Source organism: Pan troglodytes, chromosome 16 (genome assembly GCF_028858775.2).
Source record: "Pan troglodytes isolate AG18354 chromosome 16, NHGRI_mPanTro3-v2.0_pri, whole genome shotgun sequence".
Classification (NCBI taxonomy): Eukaryota; Metazoa; Chordata; class Mammalia; order Primates; family Hominidae; genus Pan; species Pan troglodytes.
The window spans coordinates 41,107,065-41,124,056 of NC_072414.2; the positions used below are offsets into that span (position 1 = coordinate 41,107,065).

Consider the following 16,992-nt stretch of genomic DNA (forward strand, 5'->3'; position numbering starts at 1 on the left):
CAACCTTACCTTACCCAATTAGTACATTAGTTTATCATCTATATTTAGTCCCAAAACTTGAGACAACGTCTGTCACCCAGGCTGGACTATAGTGGCATGATCATGGCTCACTACAGCCTCAACCTCCGTGGGCTCAGGTGATCCTCCCACAACAGCTCTGGAGAAGCTGGGACTATGACTCGTACCATCATGCTGGCTAATTTTTATATTTTTTTGTAGAGATGGGGTTTCACCATGTTGCCCAGGCTAGTTTCAAACTCCTGGGCTCAAGTGATCTGCCCGCCTTGGTCTCCCAAAGTGCTGGGATTACAGAAGTGAGCCACCTTGCCTGGCCACAAAACTTATTTTTTGAGTTAGGTAACTCTTCTTCAGTTGAAGACCACTAACCTACAGTGGTTCATAATCCGAAGCTTAAAATAGGTTTCTGGAAAGAAAGAAAAAAATTCCATTCATTACTCTAAAAATTGAGAGTTGGGAATATAAAACTATTAAGTACCACAAATAAAATAACTCAAATGTCAGATGTATACTGCTTATGTAGTTTCTTGCTGGGCTAATGCTATCAACATAATACCACCTACCACTGCTGTGTGAAATGCAGCTGAAATAGAAGTAGCTAATCTGTTTCACTCCTCTTCTACTCCCACAACTTGGAAGGCCAAAGGATTTGCAATGACAATTTGCAGTGACATTAGTTTTAGACACTTACATTGGAACCTTGGTTATACGGCTATTAGTCTGAAAGTTCTTTTGACTTTCAAGAGCTGTCTGATTGTGTTATCACTGTACTTTGAGATTGGGGTGGTCCATTCCACCAGGTGAATGTTACATCTGAGAACATTATTTTTAGATATATAATAAATTCACAAGTGGTTTCTTAGATGTTGCAGTCCTTAAATAGTTCATTTTAAAGCACCATAACAAGGCTTACAAAGCTTGGGAGAGAACATTTCTTACCCCACGTCTTTCCTTGGCTTAATTTCCTGCTTTAAAGTGTTTAATTTTATACTGAAGGAATAATTCCTGAGACATTTGTTTGCAACGTGAATTGTTCCAGGTCAGATAATTAAACAGCTCAGGAGAGAACAGCTCCTCCATGAATGCTTCAAAGCATAATTAAAAAGGTAATCTTAAACATGGAAAATACTAAAATCCTTTCAAACCAAATGAACAAGATTTTCAGTACTTTAGAGAAGCATTCTTAAAACATTCAACAGCTATTTTACAGAAGTATACATTTTTGAAGTACTAGATCAAGCATATATATTGTAAAGTTACTGTGCTGATCTTGAGCATTGTAACTAATGTAACACAGTAAATACTTAAGAAGTAGATTACGTATTTTTTATTACCAATAAGGAATGTGCACTTCCAGATAAGTAAAAAAACCCTTGAGTATTTAAGCCTTACAGCATCTTATGACACATCCTGCACATATAATCAGTTCTCAATTACTAATTGGTGGAACTGACCATTTCAGGCAGACATCCTGTTACATTCCTAATCACCTACTACTTCCTTCCCACCTAGTGTTAGCTCAAGGAATTTGTTACCTTTTATATTAGCTTATGATAAACAAAATGGAGAAAATTTATAATGCAACCAATTATGTAACACATTGCAAAACCAAACAACTTTCTATTTTCCATGTCATTGCTCCATTTCTTGAAATACATTTTAATTTTCTTCAGTGTTATTTAAAATAGATGCATAAAAATTTATTACTGTCGTAAAGAGTAAGGGATAGGCAAACATTTGAACAGAAATTAGATACTCAACACTTGGCATTAATATGTTGCTAATAAGCATACCAAAACTTTTGACAACTTCATGGGATGACGCTAGAGATTACTTTTTCTAAACTCTAAACTCCCATAAAATGGATGTACAATAAAACAACCTTTAGCAATTAATTTTAAAATGCCCTTACTTCAGAATTAAAAAATTACTCTAGATTATATAAATTTGGACAGTCTTCCACATGAAACCTAGACATAACACGCAAGTTACTGGCACAATGGTAATTCTTTTCATGGCATATGACATTTGCCTGTGTCAGAAATAAGTGATATTAAGTAAAATAGAAAACTGGAAAATTACTGTGATAAACTGGTGATGAATTTTGTACTCCCACAAGTATGTTTCACTTATTACATATGTATACATATGCACACAAAAAGTTTTGGTCAGCTATTCATGTGGAAATTCTGAGCAAAGTTTATAATTTTGCCAACACGGAACAAAGTTGCCCCCGAATAGTAAGTACTTAAGAAATAATTTTTTTCTTTTTTCCTGTCACAGGGTTTTAAGGTAGACTTGGCATATACCTTTGATGCCGTAATATTTTTAACTACTACAGGTAGTTTAGATATTATTATACATGACAGTAAAAAAGTAAAATTTTAGAGAACCACACACTGGTTTCTTCTGAGACATTACCTAAGACGAATCTCCTTAAAATTCAAAAGCAAGTAAGTGATGCTAAATTTTAGCATTTTGAGAAACATGTAGAATCACTAGTTGACAGTTTAAATTTGTGGTGCTTAATATAACACAAATCCTCCAAATGGCATTTAAACTCACATTTTAATGGCCCAAGAAGTTACTATAAATTTAATAATCTTGAGTTAAAGAGAACCTCCATTTTGTCTTCGTTACGAAATTTCTGCCAAATTCCTGCTTAAAACTGTATCAGGCTGGGCATGGTGGCTCACGCCTGTAATCCCAGCACTATGGGAGGCCAAAGCGGTGGATCGCCTGAGGTCAGGAGTTTGAGACCAGCCTGGCCAACGTGGTGAAATCTTGTCTCTACTAAAAATACAAAAATTAGCTGGGCGTGGTGGCGGGTGTCTGTAATCCCAGCTACTCGGGAGATTGAGGCAGGAGAATCGCTTGAACCCAGGAGGTGGAGGTGGCAGTGAACCGAGATTGCGCCACTGCACTCCAGCCTGGGTGACAAGAGCGAAACTGTTTCCAAAAAAAGCAAAAACAAAAACAAAAAAACCGTATCAAACAAATATAAATAGGATGCTGATTTGGGGGAAAAAAAACCCCTAAAACAATGAAAACTAAAAGAAAACCTCCAGAAAAAGAAAAAAAGAGGAAAATTTTAATTTTGGTCACATAAATGAAGACCAGATGCCTTTTGTGTCACATTCTGAAACCTGATACTCCATTTCTTGTTCTGGATAGTGTTCTTAAACACTTTGATACAAAATAGTTAAATGTCAAATTCCTTTTTTTGTTATATACTTCAGTTCAAAATGTTTATCTTCTTCAAAATGCTAGAAATATTTAGTCATAAATCCCATATGAAGAATGAAACTCCCAGCTTTACTTGTGTATGCTCAAGCCTCACTTCAAAAATCTAAATCAAAAGAGAAATTTTCAGGTTTAAAAGTGACTAAAATAATATTTTAAAAAATCCTTAGTAAATTAATGATTACAGATCTCTGAGCTTCTTAAAAAGAGGTAAAGGGAATCCACTAGGCGAATAATTTTTTGTCTTATGGACTAACTGCTTCACCCATAGATTTAGACTGACACTGACACCACAAAAGCATACATACCTGTGTTTACTGAAGAACTGTAACTATTGATTAAAAAAGAAAATTTCTCACAAAATTTCTACCATCATGGATATTTTAAATATTAAGAATAAGAGTTTTTCAGTCTAAGACAAACCCAAGTCTTACGTAAGGTAACAAACACTACCACCCACAGTATAGCTCATTTAAAATAGGCCTCACTTAAATATTAGGTTCTCAGTTTTCCTGAAAGATGTATCAGCCTGTAGTTAGAAGGGACTCATGTAATGAGAGCATTACTTAGTACATATATACTCATCTTTAAAAAGAAATCAGTTATGTTACATTAAGATGTAGAGAAAAAGTATTTAATCAACAACTTTAATGTAAGAGCAAGAGTGAGTAATGGAAATCCAGCTCTTGTAGTAGACAGCATCTACTTGTGGCAGCCAAAGATTTCTTTGCAGTAACTTTTAGCTAGGTTTAGGGATAAAAAGAAGAATGAGATGAACACATTACAATATGATGTAAACCACTGGTATGGTTTTCACAAAAGTGGAAAAGATTTAATCAGTGAATAAATGCTACAAATTTGCCAATTGATTTTTAACTTCCCCTAAATTTGTATTTCGATAAGCAATCTCTAAGATTTCAACTCTACAATATTTGATGCACAAAAACACAGAAAAATGTTTTAAGGGAAGAATAAATTATTTTAAGTTAGTCAGACTGTTAAGATATATTTAAAAACCTGTATTCCAGAACAAAAGTCACAGATGACTAACAGAAAAAAAAGAACGCACCTATATCTGGGTAAACAAAGCTATGTAATACACAATTACAATAAATTATTATGGTATAACTTTGGATACTGTTATATATTTAGCCCAGTTTTCCAAATAACAAGTGCATGCTTTCTCTCTAGAAAGTGGAAGATGCACTATTGTACAAAGCAAAGATAGCACAGGAGAACTGGGCACTGTAAGAATTGGAGGATAAAGGTTAAATCATTTCATTCAAATCTTTGAATTCTAATTCCATCAACTCAAAAGTTAAGAAGGGCTTTAGCTTTCAAGGGTTATCACATGCATACATATTTGAATACAGGCACAAAAACTCATCATTTTTATTTGGATAACAAAGGGTCTCCAAATTATATTGAAAAATAAATCCTAATTAATATCACTCTTGTAAAAAAAGTTTAGCACACTTTTCACAAATGATTTATGTAAAAGAGAAAATACATATAATTTTATAATATCTTAAACTCTTTTATTCCCTACCATAGACATTTTGTCTTTTCTTTCCGTTTTCTACAATTTCCAACTTGTACCTGTGTTTAATACTGCTTTAGTCTGCTAAAGACATTAACTGATTGCTTTTCTAAATCTAAGGATTATATATTTTTAGTATAAATATATATCACATATTTTCGTAAAATTTTGACAAAACCGAATAAGCATGCCTTGTTTTAAGTCCATGCTCCTTCCACTGTTTATAAAATCTGATTTAATGATCAAAAAATTCTTGGTTGTCACTCTTCTGTAACCACAATCTTCCTTCTGAACTGCCACCCAGTTTTTACATAATAATAACAAGCAATAGAAAAACCGAAGAAATTATGTTAATCTTAGTTCTTCGACACTATAAAATAACGTGAACTTTTTAAAAAATGAAACAAATACATCCAAAACTCAATACATTCAAATGAGCTGAGTTCCTTTAAGGTAGTTACCTTGGAAGGCCACAGTTCATTCTCCTAAGTATACTGCCACTGCTCAAAAAACCTTTAAAACTCTTTTGGGATTGCCTTCAAAGCCAGTTATATACTTTCTGCATTACCTCAAAGGTAATTAGGTGGAAGTTTTGGAAACTTTCATTTGGTGCCAAGTAATGGTAACTAAAAATAATCAAGCTTCCTAATACTATATTTTTTAAAACAATGTATAATCATAAAGTTTAGTGTGTGTGACAAATTAACTTTGAATGCAATTCTAAAAGAGTAAACTCAGCAGGTTTTGGGCAATGGTAGATTGCTGGCATTAGGAAATAACCTTCCAGCATGATCACTATGCAGAGTAACATTCATTTAGCTGTCTATGTTCTGGCATATTCGTTTAAAGTGAACATTCTGAGAGTTAGTATTCTTTTGAAAAGGAATATCACTCTTTAAAAAAAAAAGAATTTTATTCCTTTAAAGCATCACTGTCATAACTATGCACGTGTTTTGTTAGAAAGTAGTTCTCCTTACTCTATCAATAAAGACTACTTTTAAAAACTTGAAAGCAAATAACCAACTTATTTGCCCCCAGGCTTTTTAAAATCATTAACTGAAGATAAAATAATTTGAAATTTCGAAGGTACTAAAAAACAAAACAACTCCAAATGTAATAAAAACACATCAAGAACCAAACTACAATTTCTGAGCTGCACTGTTTATTTTGCTGCTTGAAACCTAAGTGACAGTATGCCACTATAATTATGGGGTTTCGTCTAAACCTTTACTACACTGCAGGTACAGAAATATACGGACACATTTTTAGAGAATTGACATTTTGCAAAATGCAGCAAACATTTTAATTTATACATGAGAAAACGAAGTGTTCAAAAGGGTATGCATTTCAAGTTATTGCAGGTTATTTGTGAGAGAATTTCTGCAGGTAAAACATGTTTAAATTTAACCAACAGTAGCGTGTCAGTGTATTTAAAATCATGACAAAAATCTTCTCTCTGGTCATGTTGCCCATGACAAATTACTATCATGTTGTACGTTTAGGGCAAGATGTCAATACAGCATAAATCCCATGGTATTTTGGTTTTCTTCTGGAGATTAAAGCTGTTTTTCTTGGGATAAATGCAGCAGCAAAACACAAACCAGTTGATCAAAAAAGCACTTCTGCCATAACTCCAATAATTTTCAGGACACATCAACCGACAGTAGTTTTGCCATTCCCAGTTCTTTTAAGGATTACATCTCTGCACTGTTGCCTTAAGGACGTCTGTAAAAGCTTGTTCTCTGTTAAGCCAGTTTACTGACTACAGCCTGGTTGAGAGAATTTAGTTGGTTGGTCCATTTATCTAGTGCAGTATATCGTGCACCACCCCTCTTCTGATGATCCAGTTCAAGGAGTTGGTTGACTTGATCAATTCGGCCATGAATAGTGCTAGAAATAAATAAATAAGATGTGTCTACAAAAGACTTTCATCAAGCACAGTTTCTGGATTAATGTTTCATAAAATACAGTATCAACAAATGCCAAAAAAAAGCAGCTGCCTACATTAAATGAGTTCAGTGTTAGTTTTAACTTCACTGTGTTATTCAAACTCTAGATAGAAACCAGATTTCAGATACTTTTCATCAGTTTCACTGAAAGACCCATAAGGCATAGATTTATCCGATTAATCAAAGGCAAGTATCACCTGTGAAGCTTTAAACAATGTACTGTTTTCAAGTAAGATATAATTTCAAAAATGTTATGTACCACATACCCTATACTTAAAAACATACATAAATACTATTCATTAAATAATTCTTTGGCTGTATATAATAAGAAATCCTTCTGAAAAATCATTTAGAACTTTTTCTGAGATGTGTTTAATATGCTCATTCATCAAAAACCATCACACATACATATATATCTCTTCTAATAGAAAACCATACCCAAGGGTGCTTTTTATGAATAATCAAGAATCCAATTGTTACCTTTGTCACTATTATTCAAAACTTATGGTACCAAATATTTCGTGATGAAAAATAGTAAAGTACTTACTTATCCAATATGCACTGCACCAGCAAGCTCTCCACATCAGCTACATCTATGTTTAACTCCTAAGACAAAAGACTTGTTATATACCAATTAACATTTTAAAGACTTCATAATTTTACACAATCATTCTAATTTTAATTCATTTCTATCACTTAAAGGAAAATTAGTGAAGAGAAGATAAGATTTTTAAACATATTTCATTATCACTTCAAAATATATCCGAGAACACAGGTATGATAAAGACTTAAATTTTTAACTTCTGAAGCACATTCCTGCAACAATTTTATTGTGGTTGAAGTTAACCCTTCATCAATTACATATTTTAGCCACTACTTTCCCCTACAATTTTCTCTGAGGGTGAAAGAATCCTTAAAAAGAAATTTAGTGATTCCTAATTTCTTTGTTACAATGTTAAGGCTCTTTTCTGTTAACTCAATTTATGCCAAGAAAACAGAAAAATTCACACTAAAAGTAAAGCCCAGTCCCAGCTACTCAGGAGGCTGAGGTAGGAGGACTGCCTGAGGTCAGGAGTTCAAGACTACAGTGTGCCACACTGTGCCTGTGAATAGCCACTGTACTCCAGCCTGGGCTATACAGCAAGACCCTGTCTCTTAAAAAAAAAAAAAAAATTAAAAGTAAAGCCCTTAAGTTATGTTTAATTTAAAAAATGTATTATTATAATAAAATGTTACCAAGTTAGAGTGACTCTTAAATGGAAGACTGGTATACTGCATTTATAACTATAAATTATAAACATCATTAAAATCTATGAATATAAGTACCTTAGAAATAAAAGGAATATGTATTCTTGTGTAAGGCTTAATTAATTTTATAAGCACTTGTGTTCTGATGTTTCGCAAAAGCTCTGAAAGACAAAAAATTAAAATAACATTTTATTTAACAGTTTGTATGATATCTTTATGGATCATTATGTACTCCTAATTATCTTCTCAAAATACATCTTCCTGCTTGGCAAGGATATAAAGTGTTTAGATTTTAAAATACCTAGGTCAATGGATGCACAGTATGATCAGTTGCTGCCTATCCCATAATTTCCTGTTCCCACCTCCTTGATTTTGTTGACGTTAAGACTCTACTAAAATATTATTTTGCCTTCTCAATATTACACTACTTATCATTTCCTCAACAGTTAATATCTTTAAAGAAGCTGTGATTTATACCAGCCAGCCAAGTTCCTTGTTTTAGACTCTCTCAAAACCTAGAGTACTATATTTTATATAATGCTTTTACAATTTCCTCCAGTTTTGTCTGTACAATAGTTCTTAAAAATTTTTAAAACCAGGTTGAAATTCATGTACAAAGATTCTACATTTTTCTATAACTATAAACTGCAGTATCATTCCAGGTTCATGTAAGAACTTTTAAAATGTCTGTTGATTAAAAGAGAAAGAAAGATGGGGAACAGAACATTACTTCTGATGCATCTGAAATTTAGTTCCAAATGGTCATTTAAAAACCTTCAAATAGCTCCATAATAGGTGGGAAAATCGGAGCTATAAAAGAAGTCCAAGAGCAAAGAGATGATTGTAGTCTTTGGTAATTCAATATAACTTGCTAAAAACCTCATTCACTTACTGGTATGAAACCTTCACAGTGTTACCTTATCTTTCATAGTACATGTATCTTAGCATTATCTATAGCAGGATATTTTCATAACTTTTGTTATTTGTCAAAAATAAACCTTAAAAATTAACTTTGAACCTAAGCATCAATAATAAACATGCAACAGCATCTATATTAGATTTTTTTAAAAAGGGACAGTTACCTTAAACAAAATGGACATTATATATAAACTTGACTATAGTAATATGAAATTGGTCAATTTCTTTAAAAGAGCTTCATAATTTTAAGGAATATCCCATCCAATGACAGCATTTAGAAACATATCTATACTTTGCAATAGACAGAAAGAAAACAGCTTAATGCCATGCAGCTTCATTAAGTGGCATTTCTTTGACAGTGGCAAAGAAAGTAATAGAATCCAGTTGGCAGAAAGAACATACCTTCAATGTGTTCTCTTATGAAAGGATCATCCATGATGTTGCTGTGATTTGTTTTTAGAATCTTTTCAAATTCAGTGATGTCATTATTCTGATAGGCACTAATAGAAAAACAAAGTGTAAATTATGTCAAACATGAAGAAGTTATGTATTAAATCAGATAATCCAAAGACCCTGCTTCTCAATTTTCATATGCAAAAATCTAAATAATATTACACTTTCTGTCATGGAAATCACAGTTAAACAAGCACACATAACCTTCTGCCAAAAAAACATAAATTTCCTTTTCATGCTTTTGGTTTTTTAAAAGAAAGATTAAATAAATCTTCTTTTGGGGTTATATACTATATTTATACAAAGTTAATTAAAATCACCTCAATATCTTACTTCTCTTAAAAGCTGGCAATAAAACATTTAACAACTATTTAATGTTTGATGTTTTCAAATGAAATTGTGCATTTAATTCCTAATTGTTCATAATGAAAGGAACCAGGTTTCATGTACACTACATGAAGGGGTGTAGCCTCGTCTTTCAAATGAGAAAGCATATCCTCTGTGTAGGTTATTCAGAAAATGCAGCTTCTTAATTTTTATCTTCTAGAAAGCTACCAGCAACTGTGAAAATTTTCAAAAGGAACATTTCTCAATCCCCTGTTGCAGAAGGCCAAAGACTGATTTATATTCATAATTCTCTGAGGTATCTAGTATCTCCTCTTGAAATAATTCTGTAAAGCTCTATGGGAATTGCTAAAGGTGCTGAGAAGGAAGAATCCAACCTTGTGGATATGGCACCATTGTCTGCTTTATACGTAAGACATTATCATCAGCTATACTGCACGCCCTCTGCTAGTGCTTCCATCTGTTGGGTCCCAATGTAACCTCATGTTAGGGGCACGTGATTCAAGTGCTTTGACAGGAATTATTTTCCTCTAGTCTCCTGGCAACTGACTAGGAAGACAAAATTAGGAAGCATTACTCTCTTACCTACCCCAAATACACTGCTGTAATATACTATAGGAGGACATATTTAAGCATTGAAAACACTTGCACAAACATTTGTTTTATATTTGTGTACATACATATTTTAACCGTAAGACATTCTTCCATTTCTTAAGTGGGGTTTCAAAAAAAACATCTTATACAAAATTGTGGGACACCATGCATCACATCATGTGGGTCAAAATTTACCATTAAAATAAGTTTTGAGTTCTAATACAGTGGCTTCGCTGGAGTAGTTGGATATAATAAATTTATAAATGTCATTATATATTCTGATATAGGTCAGATAAAGGTCTGACAAATCAGTCCTTTAACCAATTTTAATGTACTTAGCCAATTTAATTTATACAAAATATCAATGTCTAGGGTAAAGCTTTTCCTCAATATTTCTTAGAGTTTTAAAAGTGTAAACTGCTGCTTAGCAATTTAACATTATAAACAACTTTGGTTCTTAATGTGACCAAATGTGAATGAAATAAACTATCTGAAATAAAGATGACGTTTCCTTTAATAATGAAAAGCAACCTAATTCAACAAACAAATTAAAATAAAGAAGTAAACAATAAAGAAACTGATTTAATGTGGTAACTTAAGTTTTTTAATTCCAAACTGTTCTTAGTCCCCCTAAAAAAAAACGCTTTTTTTTTTACAGCCAAAATTAAGGTTTCTTTTAAAAAAGTTAAATGAGGACATTTTACACAGGAACTTTAATATCATGAAATAAGCTATCTTCTCCAAGTATACACAATTTATATGTAGGTGACCCATAATGTGCAGTCTAATAGTATTTTCTGTTAAATGAAAAAGTACTATAAATAGAACTTCTGGTCACCTAAATTATTTACATATATCTGCAAAAAAAAAAAAAAAAAAAAGCCCTGCTTCATGTCCCTAACTACATTTTTCCAGCTGTGGTAAAACTCAGCTGTACAACTTAAAATAAAAGACCTGAAGAAATTTAGTAAATTTCTTATACTTTTTTAATGAATAAAACCCACAAAAACCCTGGGTTCCATTTATTCTATGCCTGGAGGAAAGTTTCTCTTACTCACTAATTCCTTTTGCAAAAATGGGCCTTTTCTTCTAGGTTTTTTGTTTGGTCTTATCTTCCATAATTTTGTCGAATATTAATTGACTATGGTAGGTTCTTCAGTGGTTAACCATCATTACATCTTCCTCCACAGAATCATTCAATAAATCTTGGGTTTCTTACCAGTACGACCCTTCTGTCACCCCACACTCCACCTCAGAAAATTATCCATTGTAAACATTTTTTTTTTTTTTCTGAGACGGAGTCTTGCTCTATCACCCAGGCTGGAGTTCCGTGGCGCAATCTCAGCTCACTGCAAGCTCTGCCTCCCAGGTTCACGCCATTCTCCTGCCTCAGCCTCCCGAGTAGCTGAGACTACAGGCGCCCGCCACCACGCCCGGCTAATTTTTTGTATTTTTAGTAGAGACGGGGTTTCACCGTGTTAGCCAGGATGGTCTTGATCTCCTGATCTCGTGATCCACCCGCCTTGGCCTCCCAAAGTGCTGGGATGACAGGCGTGAGCCACCACGCCCAGCCTATCCATTGTAAACATTTTTAAAAATACTTTCATCTTGTCATTGAGAAAATATATGAGTAAAAAAATATGCTTATGCTGTCTTGTCTTACTGAAAATTCTTGACTCATCTTGGACTAGTTCGTAATTTCATTCTGGATTAAGAGAGGTATAGGCAGTATCACTGTGAAATAATGTTTTAAGACATCCACAATCAGTTTTCCACTGAAAGACACAGGTGCATGCGTGCGTGCGCAGACAGACAGACAGACACACGGATAATAGGAAAACTAAGTAGTAGATACTTTATAAAATCTTGTGGCTACAGAAAATAGCGTAATAAATAACCTCAGAAGATAAAAATTCTACAAACTTTTCTAAGAAAATACAAAAGGGCAAATGTTGAATATTAACTGAGTTCTGAAAAGTTTTCTCTCTCTCTCCTTTATGAACTGCTTTAAGGAAATTTACCTTAACTGAAATACAAAATCTTACCTTACTAAATTCGTCATTGCTAAAATTTCTGGATCATTTTTGTACGGCTTGGCCTAAACACAGTAAAGAAAAAAATTAAGTATATGTACAAAGAAACAACATTTTAAAAAAAGAAATAACATTTATTTCCAGATAGCTGATAAGAGAAATAAACAATTAAAACACATGTACCTCCTGTGAGTCAAATGGATTTATTCCCGATTTCATAAGCATATTTGCTAAGACCAAATATTTTAAGCAAGTGGTTCGTCTTGGACTTCCAGATTCATCATAATTCTTGAAGGCTTCAAAAAAATCAGTGTGTGCCTTTTCAAATTCACCTTCCCTCAAGTGCATTTTACCACCACATTCTGTGAAGAATAAGACATGAGAAAATAGGACATTTTCAGTTCTGTAATAACAAAACTGACCACCTCATAAATGCCAAATGAAAACTATTTCAGTGCCTTTCAGTTTTTAAATTCTGTAACTTGAATACTACTGGCCCCAAGGTATACACTGAAGTTCTAAAAAGCAAGAGTTTAATTAAACACTTTGATATCTCCCCATGCCACTGCCCACCCTCTCCAAACCAAACTTGCCTCTGATAACTCCCATAATCAGTGGATGAGGGATGGCAGACTTGATGTGAAGTGACTGCTCATAGAGTGCTTTAAGTTTTTTGTTATTTTTCTGTGCTGTGTACATTTGAATTTCCAAAGCATATATTTCTAATAACTGTGTACCTTTTTTCAGATCATCTTCTCCATCATCAGTCTAGGAAAGCAAATATTTAACTTTAGACAAGATAGAATTCAGACAGTAATTCTTATTTGCATTAGCCTGGAAATCTTACATTTACAATACTATTTCCATGTGAAAACACAATACAAATTTTAATTGGGAGCTACAGTACTAAGAATACCACTTGTAATGGCCAAAAAGAAACTAATACATCCTTTCTACTTTTTAGTTATGAGATAAGGAAAAAGTAGCCAAAGGTTTTTTGTATAGTAGTCCTTCCTTATCCACAGGGAATATATTCCAAGACCTCCAGTGGATGCCTGAAACTATGTATAGTAGTATGTTTTTTCCTATATAGTAAGTCCTCATTTAACACTGTCGATAGGTTCTTGGAAACCATGGCCTTAAGCAAAACAATGTACAATGAAATCATTTTTTCCCCTCATCAATGTAGTGTTGAACAAAACAACATTAAATCACAGTTTCTAAGAACCTATTAACAATGTTAAGTGAAAACTTACTATACAGACATACCTATGATTAAGTTTAATTTATAAATCAGGTACAGTGAGACATTAACAATAACTGATCATAAAATAGAACACATAACAATATACTATAATAAAAGTTATGTGAATGTGATCTCTCTCTCTCAAAATATCTTATTTTCAGACCACAGGAAATAAGCTGACCACAGGAAACTGAAATTGAAGAAAGCAATCTGTGGATAAGGGTTGGGAGGACTGCTGTACGTATGAAATGTTTTAATGTTTATGTTTTTATCTAGGAGATTTATTATTGTCTTCCCCAAATCTTCACAACTGCTTTAGAACCACTTATTCAATTAAAAAGCCCTTCCTAAGTCCCTTCCACATGCCAGGCACTGGGTCTGTCATGGGGAAATACAAAGTTAAAAAAGCCAAGGTTCTCGGTCTCAAAAAGTTCACACTCTAGTAGAAGATTAATCTGTCAGTAGATAAATTACAATATAAGTGACAATGACTAGGTGAAGCATAAACCAAGTGCCTAGGAGAATGAAATAGGGACTAACCTTCCTGGAGGACGTCACAGGAATCACAAAAAAGTGCTGACATTTGAGCATGACTTTAAAGTTGACCAACAGCCCATGCAATGTGGGCCATGAAAAATAGCAATATGATCAACAGGAAGATATTCATAAATATCTCACACTGACATACACTAAGCCAAAATTTATTGGGTCTTCAAACTTAAAATTCTGTTTAATTATTCACTAATGAATCATAACCAGAGTAAAACATACAATATACAAAACAATTTATACATCTAGAGTATCCTGCATCTTTCCCTGAACGTACTTCCATCAAAGTACTAAGTAATATAATGCTATTTACCATCCTGATAGCATTTTTATGTTCTTAAAGCAAAACTTCTTCAAAGGGTTTTCTCAAATTCCTTATATACATACTGAAAGACCCTCCACCATTCAGAGATGGCTGCTCCAGCATTTCCATTTCATAGGGAACTGAACCTCCAGTTGGTTATGCATCAGACTAAAGCATCCTAACAATGTGTAGATAAGAAATAATTCCTAAGTGACTAATCTGCTTTACAAAACAAAACTATTGAATATCTGCAGGTGATTCATTTAGAACAGTTTCTTAATCGTTTCTCCCATTCACAGAAATGACACATATATCATTAAAATAATACTACATGGTGGCAAGCGTGGGGAGGGGTTGAAAAAAAGTAGTACATGGCATTGGAAGAGTTTAAAAATATTTAAAGCAGTATTTCCACATTCAATTTAAACTAGTATTAAATGATGTATTTGGTTAAGACAAAAAAGGGAATATAAAATGAAAGCCTGGTTAAAAAGTTATAGAGCCATTCTCTCCTGACCATATGGCTTTTCAAATTTAAAGTAATTAATTACAGAAAATAAAGAACTCAGTACCTCTGTCACAATAGCCATACTTCAAATGCTTGATAGCTACACATAGCTGGTGCTACCATATTTGATAACAGATATAGAACATGCCCAGTATCACTTGAAGTTCTGTTGGACAGTGCTGCTAGGATTCATATAAATTGGAATATAAAAATATCTTTATTACACATGTTTATAATATCCTGGCTCTGTTTTCATAGGGTATATAACTACATATCAATATAATAGTAAGTATTACAATAGGCCTGTTTGTTTATTGATACTGGTACCTCATTAGACAAAGAATAAAGATTGAGGGGCCAGGCATGGTGGCTCACACCTGTAATCCCAGCACTTCGGGTGGCCGAGGCGGTGATCGCCTGAGCTCAGGAGTTCAAGACTACCCTGGGCAACATGGCAAAACCCCAACTCTACAAAAAAATACAAAAAATTGGCTGGGCATGGTGGTGTGCACTTGTAGTCCCAGCTACTTAGGAGGCTGAGGTGGGAAGACTGCTTCAGCCCAGGAGGCAAAGGTTGCAGTGAGCCAAGATCGCACCACTGCACTCTCCAGCCTGGGTGACAGAGCCATACCCTCCCTCTCAAAAAAAAAAAGATAATTTTATAACTTGTTTTCTAAATTTTATTTTTCAGATAATGCTTAAACTAAAACATCCCTAAACAATATTTTGAATATAATTATTGCTTATACTTTTTTTATTATGAAGAAATATTCAGAAAAAAATAAGGGAGAGCTACCTGGCACGACTGATGTAACTGGCGTAAAATTTTTTGAAGCTTTCCATATTCCTCTCGTTCTAAATATAATTTTCCAAGCTGCAAGAAAGCAAATTTATTAAAATCAAGATTTCAACAGAAGATGTGCATCTTTAGGAGACTTTATTAAAAACACCCACCCACTTTTCAAAAGAAAAGTGTAAGTATTATAACGGTTACCTTTGTGTTTGTCTTAAACCACAGTCTATCATTCTTAGCATCTTTCAAAGCTTCCAGTGTTGTTTCATAGAATTCCTGCAGTAAATCCATCTGACATAAAAAATCAGAATTCTATAATTGTAAACAGCAAATTTGTACCTGTTAATAAAGTTAATTTGAACAAACTAAAAGTGCATCTTTGAACTTTAATACACATAAGATACACTATCTGTATCTTACTGTCTTCTACAGTCCAAAAAATTAACAAACTGAAGCAAAATACAGACCAAATTTACAAGTGCCATGATGCGTTGTTTTACAGAACCCAGAAAATATTTCCCCATATAAACATAGTGCTGTAACTTCTCATGCTGTAATAGTACACGTTTGTCCTTCCCAATCTAATAATACATTCTGTATTTTATTTTACTTTTTAAAAAGCTATTCAAGCGAAGCAGTGGGAGTGGAGAAGGAACAAAGTAATCTGTAACTGGTTGTGCTCAATTAGCTGTAAATACCACTCCACTCAGATCAGCCACTCATTTCATATTAACAGCAGTAAATGAAATGTACATAGAACTAGTTGTATTATTACTAACAGTGTATATCTTATTCACTCAACTCTTATTTGGAGCCTACAATGTGGCAAACACTAAGCATGCTGGTGAAGAAACAAAGAATAAGCTCCTTCCCTCAAAATTCTTCTATAAATGTGACTAAGTAACTCAACTGCATAGCTTTTAAGTCACTGGTAAACCATGGAGGTGGGTGGAGAGAAAAGTCTAGTATAATTTTAGCTATGTCTAATCACCACCAAATCACCAATCTGTGTGGCATTTTTTCATGGAAATCATTATTTGTTTTACATCTTGTTAAGTTCCCCTGCCCACCCTCTTCCCCCTCGCTTCTGGCTTTGCCTTTGTTTGAATATCTAATTCTCTGCTTAACAGGATCAAGAAGAGGACTAAGAGCAGGAAAATTTCACATTTTCAGAAAACACTCTCTATTTATGCATGACTGCTGATGGCATATTGAATAGAACAGAGTACCACCCACCCAATATCTGTTGTT

General features: G+C 33.6%; 1 protein-coding gene across 2 annotated transcripts in view; it reads right to left on the bottom strand.

Annotated features, from left to right (window-relative positions):
- Positions 1-5,941: 5,941 nt before the first annotated feature.
- Positions 5,942-16,992, bottom strand: part of COPS2 (COP9 signalosome subunit 2) — a 28,269-nt gene continuing 17,218 nt past the window's right edge. The window contains exons 5-13 of one of the 2 annotated variants that reach the window (XM_510388.8): positions 15,943-16,032; positions 15,745-15,822; positions 12,935-13,109; positions 12,525-12,703; positions 12,354-12,406; positions 9,319-9,416; positions 8,077-8,159; positions 7,298-7,356; positions 5,942-6,691 (exon numbers count right to left, since the gene is read on the bottom strand). In XM_510388.8, coding sequence (XP_510388.2) covers positions 6,547-6,691; positions 7,298-7,356; positions 8,077-8,159; positions 9,319-9,416; positions 12,354-12,406; positions 12,525-12,703; positions 12,935-13,109; positions 15,745-15,822; positions 15,943-16,032 — 960 coding nt within the window. In that variant the 3' untranslated portion in view covers positions 5,942-6,546. Of the gene's footprint in view, positions 6,692-7,297; positions 7,357-8,076; positions 8,160-9,318; positions 9,417-12,353; positions 12,407-12,524; positions 12,704-12,934; positions 13,110-15,744; positions 15,823-15,942; positions 16,054-16,992 lie in introns of both variants that reach the window. The other variant, XM_001166766.7, reaches the window with a different exon arrangement.